This window comes from Triplophysa dalaica, chromosome 7, assembly GCF_015846415.1.
Source record: "Triplophysa dalaica isolate WHDGS20190420 chromosome 7, ASM1584641v1, whole genome shotgun sequence".
Taxonomy (NCBI): domain Eukaryota; kingdom Metazoa; phylum Chordata; class Actinopteri; order Cypriniformes; family Nemacheilidae; genus Triplophysa; species Triplophysa dalaica.
The window spans coordinates 6,436,540-6,454,385 of record NC_079548.1 but is presented as its reverse complement, the minus strand read 5'-3'; the positions used below and the strand labels follow the sequence as shown (position 1 = coordinate 6,454,385).

The window sequence follows — 17,846 nt, the reverse complement described above, 5'->3', positions numbered from 1 at the left end:
CTCACACTGAGGATTGTTCTGCTGGAACAAGGCGACGCAGATGGTTTAGTGGATATTAGCACAGCAGGGGGAAGAGTTAAAGTAGCGGACCACCAGGGGTACAATCTACTCTCTTTTCCACAGTGGGACTGTAGTGTAAACAGTGGCTGGCACCACTATAGAGATTCTCGACAGACTGAGGAAGTGTTGTCTGATATATAATAAAAGGGAAACAGGCAGTGCATGCAGATAACACAAACTCAGCCTTGGGTTAAGATCCCGATAAAGGTTTTATACAAGACAGATTTTATGTCCTCTGTTAGGATACGCAAGGGTGAGTCTGTCAGAATGTTATAAACACGGAAGTAATTGAAGTCACAGATGTCACATGTTCACGTCTCATAATTAGGATTAGGAATCTAAACTCCTAACCCTTAATGTTAGATTTCTTTCACTTGGATCAAATAGGGATGCAGTAACCAGCACACAGAGAGAGAGATAAAGAGAGATATTATTAATGCAGCAAACATGTCGGCAGTGTGTGGAGCATTTTAAAGTGTCAGAGAAAGACACAGCATGAAACATGGAAAGGGCTTGTTTCATGGGAAAGGGCTCGGATATTTTTTTATTTACTTGTTTTGCTAAATTTTATTTTAAGTTATATTGTAATATATTGAAAATCAAGACAAAATATTAAAAGCACATTTTGACCATTCAGTTTGTGCAATAGTGGAAAAAAAATGGCTAAAGAAATAAGAAAAGCCATGTCCGGTATTCGGCCAAGCGTTTCATTTTTATTTGGCTTTAGCCAAGAATTTTCATTTCGGTGCATCCCTATATCAGAGGATGTGACGGACATAAATGATGCCTCAAATCACAAAGCTGGTCGAAGTGCTATTTCTTTTCTAAACGATTAGACTTACGATTTCATTTATGTGCTCCAAGGGCATTGCAGAATGATGTAATAGTCTTCCACCAAGAGTGTCAAGATGATGCTAAACAATTGGATGTAGGTGCCAGAAGCCACTTACTAAGAAAACAAAAAACAAAGTTTTATCTTAAAGGGACAGTTCACCCAAAAATGAATATTCTGTAATTTACTCACCCCCATATCATTCCAACCCTATATTACTTCATTTTTTCTGAAGACCACAAAAGAAGATATTTTGAAGAATGTTGGTAACCAAACAATATTGGCCCCCATTGACTTCCATTAAATGGACACAAAACCACAGAGACAACCCACACAAGATTTCTGTTCCACAGAAGAAGAGTCAGTTTAATCCAATGTGTTTTTGAACTGTGCTTTCAATAATGGCTGTTCTGGTTTGTTGCTCCTGTTATTATAAAGACTTATTTGAATTACATTTCATCATAGTTATTGCATGCTACACTTCAGTCCAGTGAATGGTGAACAGCTTGCATGTTCAGCGATGGCTACCTGCTGTGTGCAATATTGTTCTCGGTTCGAGAAAGCTGGTTATCTGGTCCAAGGACATCGCATAATGATGTAATGGTCTTTCTCGGTGGGTGTCACGAGGAAGTCGTACGTGATTTCCATGAAATGAAATCCAATGTCTCATTATCAGAACATCCTTCTGTATCTTGCTGTACAGAAAGGAGCTGTTTGTTTGACCTTCATTCTGACGTTGGTGGCTTTTGCACGCCTGGGGGGTTCAGATAACCGTGTTAGGACCTTTTTTGTATTACAAATGTTTAATACAGAAACGGTCCTGTTGTCTTTGTTATACAAGGTTGAGGTGGAGGCAGAGTAGAAGCTTGATATTCATAGACTTTCAATGATGTATGTAGTTTCAATGAAGTTGTTAATCAACAAATTAAGTTTTTTATACAAAAATTTAGACCGTTGCATTCATTGCATTATATGCTTACAGGATGCTTATATAATTCTTATAGGATCTGCTTGTAATTTTATGTGGGATGCATGAAACTCTTGTTTTGGATGAATGATGACCACTTGACAAAAGCACATATTTACGTGTACAGTAACAGAACGTTGTTGTGTAGGTTTTCTACAAATGATGCTTGGTTTCTTTAATCGGTCACGCCTGTTTTGGTTTCTGCTCTCTGGAAGATTGCCTAAAGTTCATAGGCTGAACTGGAGCTCTTTGCATTGCGCCCTTGAGCACATTACCCAGGTTTCCTCATGGGACGGTCCTTGTAACTTACCATGTCGATGTGGCATGAAAGTCACGTCATTCTCAATTGTGGCGATACATCGATTGTGTTTTCTTTAGCTTGCATTAAACAGACCATAAGCTGTGTGTCTACAACGGGACTAAGTGCTTTGGTAAACTCAACACAGTGTTGCATGGACCCGTGACCTAGTCCTGCTTCTCTGCGGCTTCATTTGAAAGGTTTCAACTTTGATTCACACCACAGTTGCAGGTGTAATCATGCCCTAAATGATTCTTAACGGACAAATGGCTCCTTTTTAAATATATATAGACATGTTCTTTACAAAAGGCCTTTACGAGAGAGCCGTTGACCCGTGAATGCTGGAGTAATGCAAGCGTCCAGGCTTAATGAACACAGCCCGCCTCATGACAAACTCCTCCACTGTGATTTATTGGTGCTGCAACCATTAGAGAGGTTTTGCGAATGGCTAGATGAGTTCAAGCTACAAGTTTTAACGACAATTCTGTACACGTCGAGTTCTGACGCGACCGTGAAATATGAATATTGAGAGGCGGGATGAAAGCGTTGTTCCTGCCAACGTCCTCAGAAGCAGCCGACAGGTATTTTCACTCAGATGAAAGAAAACAAGCTAGAAGTGAGTCGTGACACAGCAGAACAGACACATCTCTGTATTGATGCCTCGGTCTCGTTTTATTGGGGGAAATTGTTAAATAACAGTCTTTAATCCTTCAGCTCTGTTAGCTGATGGTGGCGTGTCTGCTTTCCTCATGTTGATCCCGTCTAGAATTTCTGCCTAACGGAGATTAACGCTTGGGCACAAATGGCATGGGATCTTGACACCGTGGGGATTGCAAATATATAATCCCTGTTTTACTTGTTACTGTCAGTTGAATTATAATCCTGCGTTCTGTGCCACCACATGGGCTTCTGCAGAGGGCACGGTGAGTAATTACCCTGGAGTCCATTTGATAACATCTGATCGGCCGATGAGTCTGTTGTCTACACTTTCCAATCTCTTTTAAAGTCGGAATCGAAATGTCAATGTCCCGTTTGGCCATGTCTTTCACACAGAGTTTTCCCGAAAAACAGGTTTTTTTTGCAAAATCCTTTCTGCATCAGTGTGATCTATAACAGTATATCACATCACTATTACATTCAAATGGGAAATGTTGAGAGTTCTACAGAAATGTACTTATGAATGATGCTAATGTCAAACTGAATTTGATGTATTGTGCTATAACAATGTTAGCGTCTCCCTGTGGCAGTCATTGACCGTTTCATTTTGCACATTTTGATGTGACCGTGAGTCCTGGTCCGGCGTCACGCTGTTCATCTTTTGCATTTTCTAATTTCATGTTTTTGGGCTTATCTCATTTCAGTGAAGTGCTGGATTTGAATGAGCTCCGGATTGCTGAATTTGTTATCTGATATTGCTTTAGAACATTACAGTCCTCCAGAAAATACTGAAATTGGTGAAATCCTTCAATGACAACCATTTATGTCATACTACAGAAAAATTTAATAAAACCACACATTTTGTTTTGGGAATTCTTTTTTCCGCAGTATGTATGACTTGTACAATACACCTTTTCTGTATGTTTGATTAACCTGGAGCTGCTACTTTTCCCAAAATATAGTTGGAACGCTTTATCCCGTTTGACTTGACCTTCCAGTGTAACAAATGATATCTTCTTGCATCATTATATGTAAAAGGAAGCATGAATAACGTCAAATTTATTACAAACACTAAATTGGTTAATTCTTCACTCTGAATGCGTTACTCTCTCTCTCTCTCTCCCTCTCTCATGTCATGTCTGAGTCACTCAGCGCCCCGCGGCCCTCGTCCACTGTTCCCCTCTCGGCCTGGCCTCGTCTCTCCGTTTCATCCTTCACTCCCATCCACGCCAAACTTCCTTCCTGTTATATTTCCTGGCATACGTGCAACGCCAGCATGCCAACGTTGCACCATTTTCACTACCAGCTTTAGAACAGCCATGGAAAAGCGTCAGCATACGTAGAGGTGCTTCTGTCAAAGTTCCAGCCTGCTAGCATCCATTTTTACATCGGAAACTGTGGCATATGTTATAAATCAAGCTCGAGATATAGAGCTCCAGCATCAGAGCTGAGATTGGGTGATGTGTTTTCGGCTATAAAGAAAGAGAGCTACAAGAGGGTTTTTTCTGAAATGAGATTGCGTTTGAGATTTTATGGGCGTATGAGAATGTAGGAGGTCTTCTATCAGGGCAGGAAGGGAAGCTCATCGTTGGGGTCGTGGGTGTTTGTTGTATATTTTTGTGTGGCTGGAGTGACGTGTTAATGTGCCTTTTAAGTGAGAACCAATGTTTGCAGTTTATTGCCAATAATCAATTAAAAAAAAAATCTTAATAATTAATGACGGACGTCAACTTGTATTTAACAGTTATTTCGCATTCTAATGGGAAGAATAGTAAAATGTGACTTTTCAATTATAACACAGAGCAAACCCACACATTATCTCCACCCCCACTGTGACTTTCTCGGCCATATTGTTTCATTTCCCATTACAGCTCTCGTATTGGAACGGCACATGAATCAGATCTTTCATTCTTTCTCTCCATCGCTTTAGGGCTTTGGCCGTCGTCAGACTGTCAACTCTTTTATCAGGACGGATGTTCAGGCATCATGATGAACTGTTATCTCACCCCAAGCCTATCTGACTATACAAAAATCCAGACACTCCTCACCTCTCAACATAAAATATGGCCAGTGTCACTCAAGGCCATGTGATGTGTAATTCACTCTTTAATGGAAGATGACCGCTGTTGTGCAGTTTATTATGAAGAGCAAATGCACTGTTAATCTCTGTCTTGGGACCATTATTCGGACCCCATAAGACATTAAATTATTATTGATTCTCTTTAGAAAGTGGGTTATCGGGCATTATTTCCTGTTGTTTTCAAGTAAACGTTACTGTGTTTGAAGATTTTTGTTGCATTGGAAATCAGAATCTGACTGTACGCTGAGTGACGATGGCATAAAGCATATGCACAGATGTGAGTGTCTGAAATAGCAGAAGAAATGAGAAAATATTAAAGCTGGGGGTAAACAGACACATGAAAGAGGAATATTAAAGATAAATAAACAGCGAGTCATGAATGAAAAACATTAATTGAATAATCAATCTATCGAAATAAAAAGTCTAAACAGTCCTGCGGAAAAGGTTTACTGTAGTTTTCTTTCTGAAAGATAAATACATTTATCCATACTAAATGGATATTTTAAACAGCTTGACTGGACTGTCCAGTTCTTGCATCTGTAAAAGTGATCAAGCCTATGATAGATTGAAGAGAACAAGTTGTCTGATACATAACAGTATCAAATAAAGTGCAGAACCTCATTACTCATATACATTGAACCAAAGTTGATTGGAAATGGGTTATGAAACTACATGTGCACAGAAATACTAAATGTGATACCTTTTTAAAATATTTTTTATTTTACAGTAGGTAACTATTAGAGATGCACCCATATATCGGCCAGTAATCGGCATTTGCCGATAAAGCAATACTATCAACTACCGATATTTCCTGTCAATAAAAAGAGGACAGAAAAATGCACTGAATTTGTGTTGTGTATATAGAAAATGTTAAGAAACATCAACAGTTTGATGTTCAATATTATTAGTCATTATATGAATTCATAACATGCATGCTGTCCTATGGGTTTATTGAACATTAACTGTACAGTACTTACAAAAGTTACCCATATATGATGTTGGTCATCTTACACCGTTGAGACAGTGAAGGTTTATGCATTCTTCTTTTCTTCACATTATTTCAGGCTCTCTTCACACTGCTTCTGGGGCCCTTCACCTTTTTCAATGCACAAAAGACCAAGTACCTGCAGATCCTCACGTCTGTCATGAGGTGGATTGGTAAGTTGCTTATGTTTTTATACTTTTTTGTGTCGTTTTATATTTAATGCGCACATTAAAAAACACAGGCGCAATATCTCATCCCCATAATGACCAACGCAATGTGCCAAGAGCTGCGCAAAGTTAGCGCAGGGTTTAAGACATGCTTTTGTCTGGCTAAATAAATCTGCAATTTCCTGTACAATGACGAGCGGAAACCTTAAGGACAAGTTCTGGTCGTGCGTAGAACCGACGGCGTAAGCACCTCGCTGGGTTTCATTTATGCAGTGTCCGCGTTGACAGGCAATGACCACTTGGCGTTTGTGTCCACGCGCGTGTTGCTTGTGTAGCTAAGACAAGAGCCGAAGAAGAAACATCTTGTTGTGTACGCTGTCTGAGAAGCATTCGCAGTGATAGCGGCAACTAAACATTCACTTTTGTTTCAGCTTCAGATGTTAAAGGTACAGTTTTTAGAAATTGCCGCTAGAGGGCGCACGAACAAAACAACAACAATCGCATAGCTAGATGACGCTGTGTAAAAGCGTGATTCATGTAAATACTCTCCTCCCTTTCCAGAGAGGAAACTCATACAAATGCAATAAGGTCAGTCGCAAAAACATCTGTGTCCATGCCTTTTCAGCACAAATTTTCACTGCTTGTTTTTACTAAATTACAGACAGTAGTTTTTTACGTCACATCAGGCGTTTGCATTGCGGTAAGATGATTGTAATTCTGGCCCTTAAAGTTGTAGAAACACAGTGTTTGAATACATTTTGCCACAGTTGCCTTTTTCACACATAACTATCCAAAGTTCCTGCTACCAAATTTGCATTTAATGTATTTATCATTTTTGTTCCAAATCTGCCATTTAAAAGAGCACTGTTATTGTTATTACGGTGTCCTCTGCAGGGTTGGTAGCATCGGTCTATCATGAAACTGTCTCGCTGTACGCCCCTGCTTTCCCTCTTCCTCATACCTCAGACTGACAGCCCAGACAGGCCGTCTCAGGCGCGATTGGGCAGTCACTTACCAGGCGACACGACCAAAATAAAACCGCCAATCCTCACCCGCCGCTCAAAACAAAAACGACTCAAGGCTTCTGGAGCCATCCACAAACAATTTGGAAAACAAAACGGTCTCATTTAGCTGTCATGAAATTGTCCACTGTCCACCTGCTCATCCGACTTTACTACTCGTCTTTTTGATTCATAATGAAGCATAAACAAAAGTCTTTGATGTCACTGTGGTAGTACTAATCTCTAGACATTCTAAACATTCTGATCAGCATTGGCCAAATGGCTTTGTTTCCTTAAGCTCCACTGACAAATGGTCCTGCTTCAAAGGGAAGCTTCACCAGGGATGTTTGTGGATTTATGTTACATGTAAGAAAACATATTTGCAAAACAGTCTTACAGTAAGCTTTTGTTTTTTAATTATAGGCCATTTTGCAAGATCCTTCTGGTTTCAGTTAATTTTATTTTTAAATATTTTATTTTTAATAAAGAATTGAATTGTATACATGTTTGTTTTATATTTTGATTCGGTTATAAATGTTCTGTTGATTTTATTTTGATCAAGTGTATGTGTAGTGTTCAAAAGAGGAAACGAGAAGTTCTTCTGGACCAGCGTTACAGAGTGGTCTATAATATATATAAAAAAATCTATAATTTGATTCATAAAATATAAATCAGGGTTAATGTTAAAGAGATAACTGACCCATAAAATGAAGTGTTATGTCATGCAGGGTTGAAACAACAAGCAAATTATAATAATTTATAATGTGGGTAAACAATTATAAACTAAAATTGAACAACAGTGTATCAATATTAATTTAATATACTATAACTTAAGATTGAACGAGTAGTTGACAAATAAACCATATCATATGCCCTATGGTGTGACAAGAAAAGGTTAGAAAACAAACTGTTAAAAATATATAATATTAGTATATTTATATTATTCATATTTATTTATCTTCATTGATAAATTAAAAAATATAGACACAGGTCGTAAGGTGTTTGTTTGTCAACTACCCATATACAAATATGTACATATATGAATTACGTTTGTATTTAATATATAGTAATCATTTTAAAATGTTATATAAAATATGTTAAATTACAATTTATTACGATAGACTTTGTGCGTATACAGTCATCCTCAATTGGCGGACCACGGGCCGGATCCGGACCTTTGCTTCGTTTCATTCGGACTGCGAATTAAAACCGTTTAAAACATTTGACCATTTCAGATGTTTAAATTGAGCCACGCGTCTACTCAACAGAGAATCGCATCACACTCGTTCTCAGGAATTTATGTAATTGATATTTTGACACTATATGTTGCCGCTATATATGTCTCCTCAAACGTGCTGAATGAATACGATTCACAATTAGAAATTCATGTGAAATCTCCACCTCAGAAAAATAATTATGTTCTCACTCACCGTTTATGTACGGAGGAACGTGACAGAAGATAGTCTGAAGAAATGTGCTGGTTAGTACGTATGCCAATATTTCTGTCATAGCTGTTGTAATGTATTTTCCATTAAAGGGCACCATAACCCGAAGGCTAAAGAAGCTCATCCTGCTTGCTTCAGCAATATACTGCTAAATGAAACTTCTGAGGAACTTCACAGCAGCGCACTTATTCTCAGTCTGTTTATCCAGAGCATTCTCGCTCTGTTAGACGTTCCAATCAATATGAGATCGTTTGTACAATGTATATATTATGTATGATCGGTTCATCATGGTGGAGACGTCACTGGTCTATATCGCCTCTGGCTTCTTTGCATTGCAGTGTCTCTGTTTCCAGGAATAGACCATCATGGTTACCCTGCAGTCTTTCTCTCTTTATATGCATTTGCTCTTATCTTTGTTCCCTGTTGACGTTTTCCTCCAGGTGTTCTGAACCTCTAGAGAGCTGAAGTAATTATTTGATAATGCTTTCTTTTGAATGTAAGGATTTCAACAAGGTTATATATTCTGCTCAGGTTATAACCATACAAATGACTGTACTTAATCTCTGGGGCGCATTGAAATTGAATGACAGGCAAAAAAACCCCATTATTAAAACCATCCAAAAGATGGCGTTATGTCTAGTTAGCTGGTTGATTTAGTTGTTTTGTGTGTTCTCATTAACGGACACGTTTGGAAATGGCATTTAAAGCACAGAGTGATTCACGAGCAGTGATGCTTTAATCTGCTGCTGAGCAGTTTGTAATGAAAATAAAAAACAACCCTGTCTACGTTAATCAGACACGTAAGCCAAGTTTAAGTCACCGTGGCTTATATTTCAGGAGAGAACTTCATGTCCGGTTGAATATCTTTACATTATTCACAAACAATTCTATATTGCTTTTCATTTATTTTATATCTTGCTGCTTTTTAAAGAAACATGTCATTAAATAAGCATGGGCACGAGCACACCAGACACCTATCAACAGTTTCCTCTCTTCATCCACCCCTTCAAGTCCTGTGCGTGATCCTCTCTGTTCCCGGTCATTACTCACAGCAGACAGCAGGACAAGCAGGCATGTCCCTTGTGTGTCTCCATTCACCCATAATGCACTAGGGGGGAGACCGGGGCCGCTCTTTTGTCAAATGAGATGTGGTAAATAGGGTTCGGTTTTGTGTGCGTCAGGGGAGCCACTCTTTAGCCACCCACCGCCGTTATTTTGCCGAAACCTTACGCACCGAATAGCGGAGCTCAATAATGACCTTAACTTAACCACCACACGGCCTCGTGAGTTAACGCTGCGTTTTTATCAACTGTTACTTGCAGTCCGCTCTTTACATCTAATTCCATGAAACGCATGAAGAAACTTGTTTATCAGTAACACGTTCACGGCACCTCGTACGCAGAGATGTGGGCCGCATGCATTATTTAAAGGGCGTTTTATTGCTCGGGTAATTTAAATGGGAAGGATCACCTCCTCTCCTTAGCATTGAAGTAGAGAACATTTATCAGCTTTTGACATCAGGAGCCAAATGAATCAGTAAGGTTGCCGCCTTAATTCATATTTAGTGTGAACGTTGAGGAACGAACAAAGAGCTTGTGATTATTCTAGGGAGATTTATGACTTCATCTTGCATTGCTCTGGTGAGCTACAGGATGTTCTAGAAAGAGTGCTCATCTGTTAATTGTGCTACTGGTTGATGGAGGTGCAGAATCGTAGGAATCTTTCGAGTTGATGAGAGTAAATATGTATTTACAAAACGGCTTGGACTGTTCTATAATGGCGGACAACTTGTGTTGAGAGGCCTTTGTAGCTGGAAATGCGGCATTCGTGGATACATTTCTATTTTTATTTTGGTAACGTAACTAATTTATATAACAACTGTTTTGATCTGCGATGGGTTGGCACTCCATCCAGGGTGTATCCTGCCTTGATGCCCGATGACTCCTGAGATAGGCGCAGGCTCCCCGTGACCCGAGGTAGTTCGGATAAGCGGTAGAAAATGGAATGGATGGAACTGTTTTGATAGTTATTAATGTTTTGTTTTCGGTTTTATTAATATTTTAAACTAGGTTATGTTTTATATTTTTAGTTTTTATGGTAATTTTTGTTACATTTTTAGCAATTTAATGTGAATTTGTCTTTTTTTATGTTGCTTTAGACAATTCAGTGGCAACAACATAAACATTATGTTGCCCAATGTAAACTACCCGTAGACCTCCTCAAAGAATCAGTAGTTTCAATTCAATTTTAAATAAAATATTAATATTTATTAAAAATAAAATAAATTGTTATATTATAACCAAATGGAGAGGATCAGAGATCACATATTTTTGTTGACTAACCCGGAAGTTGGATCCCTAGACTGCATTTTCCATTCCTTTTGGAAGATTGCAAAAAAATAAGCTGGGTGATTAACAAATGTTCATGATGTTTACACGTTTTGTCCATCAAGATAATCTTTACAAATGAACACAACATGTTACTTTTAAAGCCGAATTACAATCTGCAGAAGTAAAAAGCTAGAATGATATAAACGGAATAGACTTAAAGTCGCTCGATATCAACATCACCAGCACCAAGGCTCCGTAAACTCTTTCAAACTTTATTAAAAATGTGTTCCCTGGTAAGTAATTACTCCGTGAATGAGTCCACAACAAAACCTTGAGGGATTTGTCCCCATGTTGCATTATTTGTGAGATTTATATGCGCGATGACGTCTAACGTCCACACCAAAGGAAGTAGTCGCTTTTAGCAACTTGTTAGCAAGCACCGTTTTTAAGGCGCAATAAGGCTTTATTAAATCAAACGCTGTTTATAATTGGTGTGTTTTATGTCATATAAATAAATAATACGTGTGACATGAATTATTTGTATTATTATTATAATACGAATAAAACGTGAAAATATTTAGAGGTTTTGTTTACAACAAACCTTATTTCGGGGGATTTATCAAAAACCTATTAAACAAAAACATACACTTTAGAGCGATGGAACCGAAATTCCTAAAATGCTAAATCACTTCCGGGTCAATCTCTGTGCCTCTCCATACAAGCCGGAAGTTAACTCCAGGCTAGGTGAGTGTGCCTGATGATACCAACCATAGAGGTTTATTTTATATTACAGTTTTATTTTGTTATTTATTTTCAGTTAACAATTTTAGTGCCTCGACTTATTTAAATTATTAAATGTACTTTTTATAATAATAATAATTTTCTAGGGTGTTGATTTCAATGAACAGTTTTAGATAAGTGCATGGCTGTGTCAGGTGTGTAGAGGGCAGGTAGGCATCATTTTGTAGAACTCGTCACCAGTTTTGGTATCAAGACCATTTTTTTGATGGTCTTGGTCTCGGATTAGGGGGTCTTGACTACGTACAACACACCTCTTTGTTTTCATACAGGTCAAAGAAACTTAAAATAGCCATCAACAGACCTTTTGTCCGTACTAACTATACTACTACCATTTAAAATGTTAAGGGTCATATGCTGTTAACGTCCATTGAGAACCCAATGGTGTTTTATAGGTCAGATATAAGAGGTTAGGTCTCAAACAGCATCGAGCATCAGCTATGGATGTTTTGCAGCGGTGTAGTTTCAAGGTGTTCTGAAATATAGCTGGGCCTTAATGAATACCGCAGGCGATGGTTCAGCTCATAGAGCCTGAAAATTGCTCTAGAGGAAAATGCATCGGTACCTCTCATTTAGCAGGGCTTGCAATATGGACAAGCCACAAACTATCATACACGACTTTCCTTAACAGACCATAAAACCACACGCTCATTTGCTTTGGCTTGCAGAACATCATCAATTGGATTGCATTGGACGAAATAGCTTTGGCTGTCCCCGGTGAGGATTTTCTCTTATCTGAATGGGAATTGCGTTACGAGATCAAGTTGTTTTGCACTCTCTGGCTGCATATTGATGGTCACATTTGTCTCCTTAATGTGTTTCGGTTAAAAACTTTAATTCCTTTGAAATGTAGTTAGAGAATCGGTTTAATCTGATTGGGCAGACCAGTATAACCTTTATATTTTCTTTTCAGTCACAGGAATGAAATGATATTATGAAATGCAAATTTTCCAAAACGTTCTTATAAAAAATATAGCCCTTATGCCGCATTCACACATAACACGTATTAAGCGCTTTGCTTAATTTTGCGCCGAAATTTCGCATGCATCTTTGCATTGCATTGTAATTTACTCACACTTATTGCTTGATTCGTGTTTTGTGTGAACGCAGCATAAGGGATTTATTATTTAATAAGAACGTTTTAGAAAATTTGCATTTCATAGTATCATTTCATAATTTGCGTCTTCCGTGCAATTAGAAAAATGTCAATTCGAGCGAGAAATTCGCAGGAAGAGCACATTGAAACCTACTGTTTGACGAGTAAAACATCTCCCCTCGTTACGCGATTTGATTTTTCGCATCACTCGCGCAAAAGTAACGAACTAATCCCGCGAGTAATTAAGAGCAAGGACGCGACGCTTTGCGTTTGGTGTGAACACAGCATTAGACAAACTTCAACCCTAAACAGTTTCTGATTGTTTGTTAGGATCCATAATCAAGGACCAATGAGATTGTTGATGTAAGAGATCAGCACGTTTAACTTGGCAAAACTAGTTTTAATGTCCGCGTTGCATTGATTTCGCTGTTTGAAATCGTTTGGGGCCATTTAATTCCTATCTTCCCATGTAGCATCTTCAGACCTGGCATCAACATGAATAAGACTGGATGACAGAGGTACCAGTGGCATTTTCTTTGGCCGTCAGCGAGACACTGAGGGAATTGAGGCTGTGTGATGAATAGCTTTGCCATGTGTGCCCAGACAGAATCACATCTCATCCCTAAACAACAAAAGCCTCTGAGCTGAAGGTTAAGCATCTGTACAGTGACTTGAGTTGTGTCGGGAGATGTCAGGAGTATTTGGATTAAGTGTGCCCTTGAGTTTTTTTCCTCGGTTTGGTGCTTCCGTAAAGCGCTACGGTTGCGACTGGAGTAATGTATCTCGACTTGAGCCGCGGTCCGTTCGTGACGGTGCCCTCTACATTTGCTTCGTGCTTGGTTACGTTATCTGTCTCTTAAGTTTCTCCAGTGATTTGCGGTTCCATTTATATATATGACCACGTTTGTCCTTTAGTTCATCTGCTGTGTTTCTGTTTTGCTATATTAAGCCTCTTAGACAATGAAGGTTACCTGTAAAATTTGCTATTAAAGTTTCGCCTTTGTCTTGTGTATCGTTTGTCCTTTTTTGAGAGATATCCTTTCTGACATTCAGGCTGAATGTGAATTTTCTCGATATTTTTAGTTTAGATATTTAGATATTAGGTTTTGGGTGAAAGCCACAGTTCATGATGTAATATGGACGGTTTTGTTTTTACGATAATCTGTATATACACATCATCATAGATTTACTAGCTGTTTGGGCTAGTACTAGTTTGGGGTTGAAGTATTTAGGTTTGGTTAAAGATTGAATGCAGATGGTCTAAAGCAAAAGAATGTGTGCGGCAATCCAGAAAAGTAGATCTCCAGAAACATGCAACAGCTGATTGACACGACAAATGATGAAGATGAAGCCGGCGATTGCAGTATTTTTGCTTTCGGCCTGTTGTGTTCTGTATCATTTAGTCTGGTTGTCCATTCAGGTGACACAAGCTGGAGAAGTTATCGGTCCATTCTTACTAGCTCAGCATTATCCATCACCCCATTACATCCTTAACAATCTCGTCTTGTTTTACATCGATCGCAATATTGATCATATTAGACATACAGAAACGCATGCATTATATATATTTTTTCATTTAGTTCAAAGTTTTAGAAGTAATGGACGTGTGAGGGAATTTAGAAGCTTTAATAAAAAGACTTTGCACTGATTCTGACCTGTGGCCGTCTCTGTACCTGAAATGTTATTAGTCAAGCGTAACCCACAGTGTTTAGGGTTAATAATGTATATTGCATTATGCATATTTGTTCCTTGATAAAGTACTGGCCTGGAGCAGAGAAGAGATTTACAACTGATCTGTGGCCAAATTACACTGCACACACTTCCAATGGATTCACAAATTGAATCGGAAAACAGGGCTGACAGACTGATGTGTTACTGTGTAGTTAATGCCTCTGTTTACTGTATATACACAACAACAGCTCTTTGACAAAATGTTAAATGCTCTGCTTAGAATGGTCTAAAATAGAAAAGGAAATATTTACAGCTGTAGAAAAATTACAGAATTATTTTCAGCTTTTCTGAATTTACAATTTAATCGGGATTTATCGCATCGAGAATAAAAGTTTGCGTTTACATTAAATATGACTGTGTACTGTGCATGTTTATTTTATATTTTTTAAATACACACATAGATGCATATATTTAAGAAAAATATAAACTATAAACATTTAAAATTGTCGCTATTTCAAGTCAATCACTCTATCATGCAGATTGCGTGACTATATTGTGTTTAAAAAAATATTTTTGTATTTAGTAATGCATTTATAATAGGAGTGCTACAAGATCACATCCCTAGTATACATGTGTTTATAAATACACAATTAATATGCACAAATTAAATAAACACAAACCTTTATTTTGGATGCGATTAATCACAATTAATCATTCGACAGCCCTGGTGCATGTTTAAGTATAATAATCAGTTTTGTTTTATTAACTATACAAATTTATTCATATTAAAATTTAAACCCTTACAGAATACTAATGTTTTGCTGTTCAAAAATGAATATATGATGGAACTTTTATGCTTCTTTGGATTCTCTCTGTCGTTCACAATGACGTTAAGTGAATTTTTTTGACTTGTGAGGTTTGTTTCTGTTGAAATTCAGAGACTATACTGAATTCTCCAAAGTCCAACCAGAAATTCAGATTAAAGATTTTTACCTTAAAATTCTGGTTTGGGGCTGCTATTAATATGGATTTAGTATATTGTATAAATTCAAGATTTATACAAGCACTATTTTGTTTATAATGTCGTTTTCTCTCTCTTTCAGCATTTACCATGATGATTATCCTGGCTTTGATTCGTATTGGCAAGGGTCACGGCGAAGGCCGCCCACCCGTAGCACAGATCTCAGGTGTGCCCAACCTCTTCGGGGTTTGCGTCTACTCATTCATGTGCCAGCACTCCCTGCCCTCGCTCGTGACGCCCATCTCCAACAAACAGCGAATGAGCACCTTGGTGGTCATCGACTACATCCTAATTCTGTGCTTCTACGCCCTGCTGTCCTTCACAGCTATATTCTGTTTCGACAGCTCGTTGTTGCGTGACATGTACACGTTAAACTTCACAGATAACTGTGACGTTCTGGGCATTCCTTTTTTGCGCTATTTCCTGGGCTTGTTCCCAGTCTTCACCATCAGCACCAACTTTCCCATAATAGCTGTCACGTTGCGAAATAACTGGAAAACTCTGTTCCACCGGGATGGTGGTACATATCCGTGGGTGGTGGACCGCATTGTGTTCCCTCTTATTACTCTGATTCCACCAGTTATCGTGGCTTTCTGTACACACGACCTGGAGTCACTAGTGGGCATCACTGGGGCGTACGCCGGCACGGGCATTCAGTACATCATCCCAGCATTTCTGGTGTACTTAAGCCGGCGCCATCTAGAACCCGTGTTCGGACGGGATGTTGTTAATAAGCACAGGTCTCCCTTTCGCCACACATTTTGGGTATGGTTTGTAGTATTATGGGCAACGTTCTGTTTGATGTTTGTTACGGCTAATATTGTCCTCACTGAAACCAACGTCTAAATATGAGCGAGCTTGTCTCTGCGTGTTTTTGGTTCAAGCGTTTGCTTATGTGGAAACAATGAAATTAGCTGTTTAATTGAATTAATTTCATTTAATTGTTCAAAAGGGACCAAATATAGTTCTGGCATTACTTCAGAAGAATTGATGTTGTTATTGTAGTATTTACATACTTTATTGTTATATTCAGGCGAACATATTTGTACACCAAAAATTGTATGCTTTACAGTCATAATATTTATTAAGCAATGACAGACAATACTGTAAAAGTTCTCTAGTCTTCCAAAACTCCGATGATCTCAGATGGTCAGCACGTCACAAGTTGGCATTTTTTAGCACCTGGATGTCTTCTGGAGTGACTGATGCTGATGCGAGTGTTTGTGTGAATGATGTGCTCAGACCTGGAGTTCAGGCTCAGTTCATCCGCAGATTCATTGACACCTTCCAAATGTTCTTGGTGAACTGATGTCAGGTTCTCAGAAGAGAACCCTTTGGGCATCAGGAGAGGAAGATGAACCTAATATTTGACAGAGACATCTGCCTCCTGATCTACATGTTCTGTACATGTTCTCAATATATTTGTCAATGGGTCGATCAACTTATTTTTTAACATAACGAGTTAATTCAAATACAACTGTTGGGCAGCTGATCTTCACCCTGCCTTGCATATTGCATTTTGCATTGAATGATGTTTGTTTCATTTTGGTACCTTCGCTTTGGTTTTCATACTTTTTATTTAATGTTTCCGTCTACCCTACAGAGGCCTTCAGGACATCATAAGTGTGTCACAAATGTCATGAATTTGTTGTCAGTTTACGCTATTTCCCTTTGTGTTTTGTCAGTGTTTGATTTGTTGGATCTTCAGTGATGTCTTTGATGTTCTAAACTGATCGCTGCTCTCTGTGAGAGCACAGCCTCTTGATTTACATTTGCTCCACTTGAGGTTTCACTGGTGTTGATTTTGAGGGAAATAAGTCCGCGTTCACTTTTTTCAAAACAGAAGGCTGCTGTTTAGCAATGTTTTTGCTTATTTAAACTGCAAGAAATTGTTATAAAGGACATGCATCGAATGTTCATGTCTGCCTCAAGCACAAAAACACAAATGAGATCCAAATTATATTCATAGTAATGTGTTCATGTGTGTTTTTAACTAAACAAATGTGCCTTCCTGGCAGGTACACGTTCCTGCCTTAATCTGAATCTCTCTCACATTTCAAATCTAAAGTCTTTGACATGCATGTAAGTCACTTCAGATACTTGACAATCACTGTCTAATAATGTCTTGGAACAATAAACATGAAATCTTTTTTGATCTTTCATGTCGACTCGTAAATTTCTGACAGGTTTGTATAATCATTTATTGGTGAATCATGACAGAATTCTCAATTTTGGCTGAACTATCCCCTTTATATCAGAACCGTAAAGATTTATTTAAAGTCTCATGCAAGAATTGTTGAGACACGATCAAACATTGTTTAGAGTCATTTCCATAACTCTTGAGTTAACAGGTCTGGCTTTTTATTATGATCATAAACCTCTCAATTCCAGTCTCGGCATGTCCGTGACGACCCCGTCCTTTAACGTCTGTGCGTGTT

The 17,846-nt window shown here is 38.4% G+C and overlaps 1 protein-coding gene across 1 annotated transcript in view; it reads left to right on the top strand.

Moving 5' to 3' along the window:
- tmem104 (transmembrane protein 104) overlaps window positions 1-17,563 on the top strand; it is a 30,594-nt gene extending 13,031 nt beyond the window's left edge. Inside the window, exons 9-10 of the mRNA XM_056753720.1 lie at window positions 5,959-6,052; window positions 15,491-17,563. Of these exons, the coding sequence (XP_056609698.1) occupies window positions 5,959-6,052; window positions 15,491-16,254 (858 nt within the window). The 3' untranslated portion in view covers window positions 16,255-17,563. The remainder of the gene's footprint in view (window positions 1-5,958; window positions 6,053-15,490) is intronic.
- Window positions 17,564-17,846: the final 283 nt, after the last annotated feature.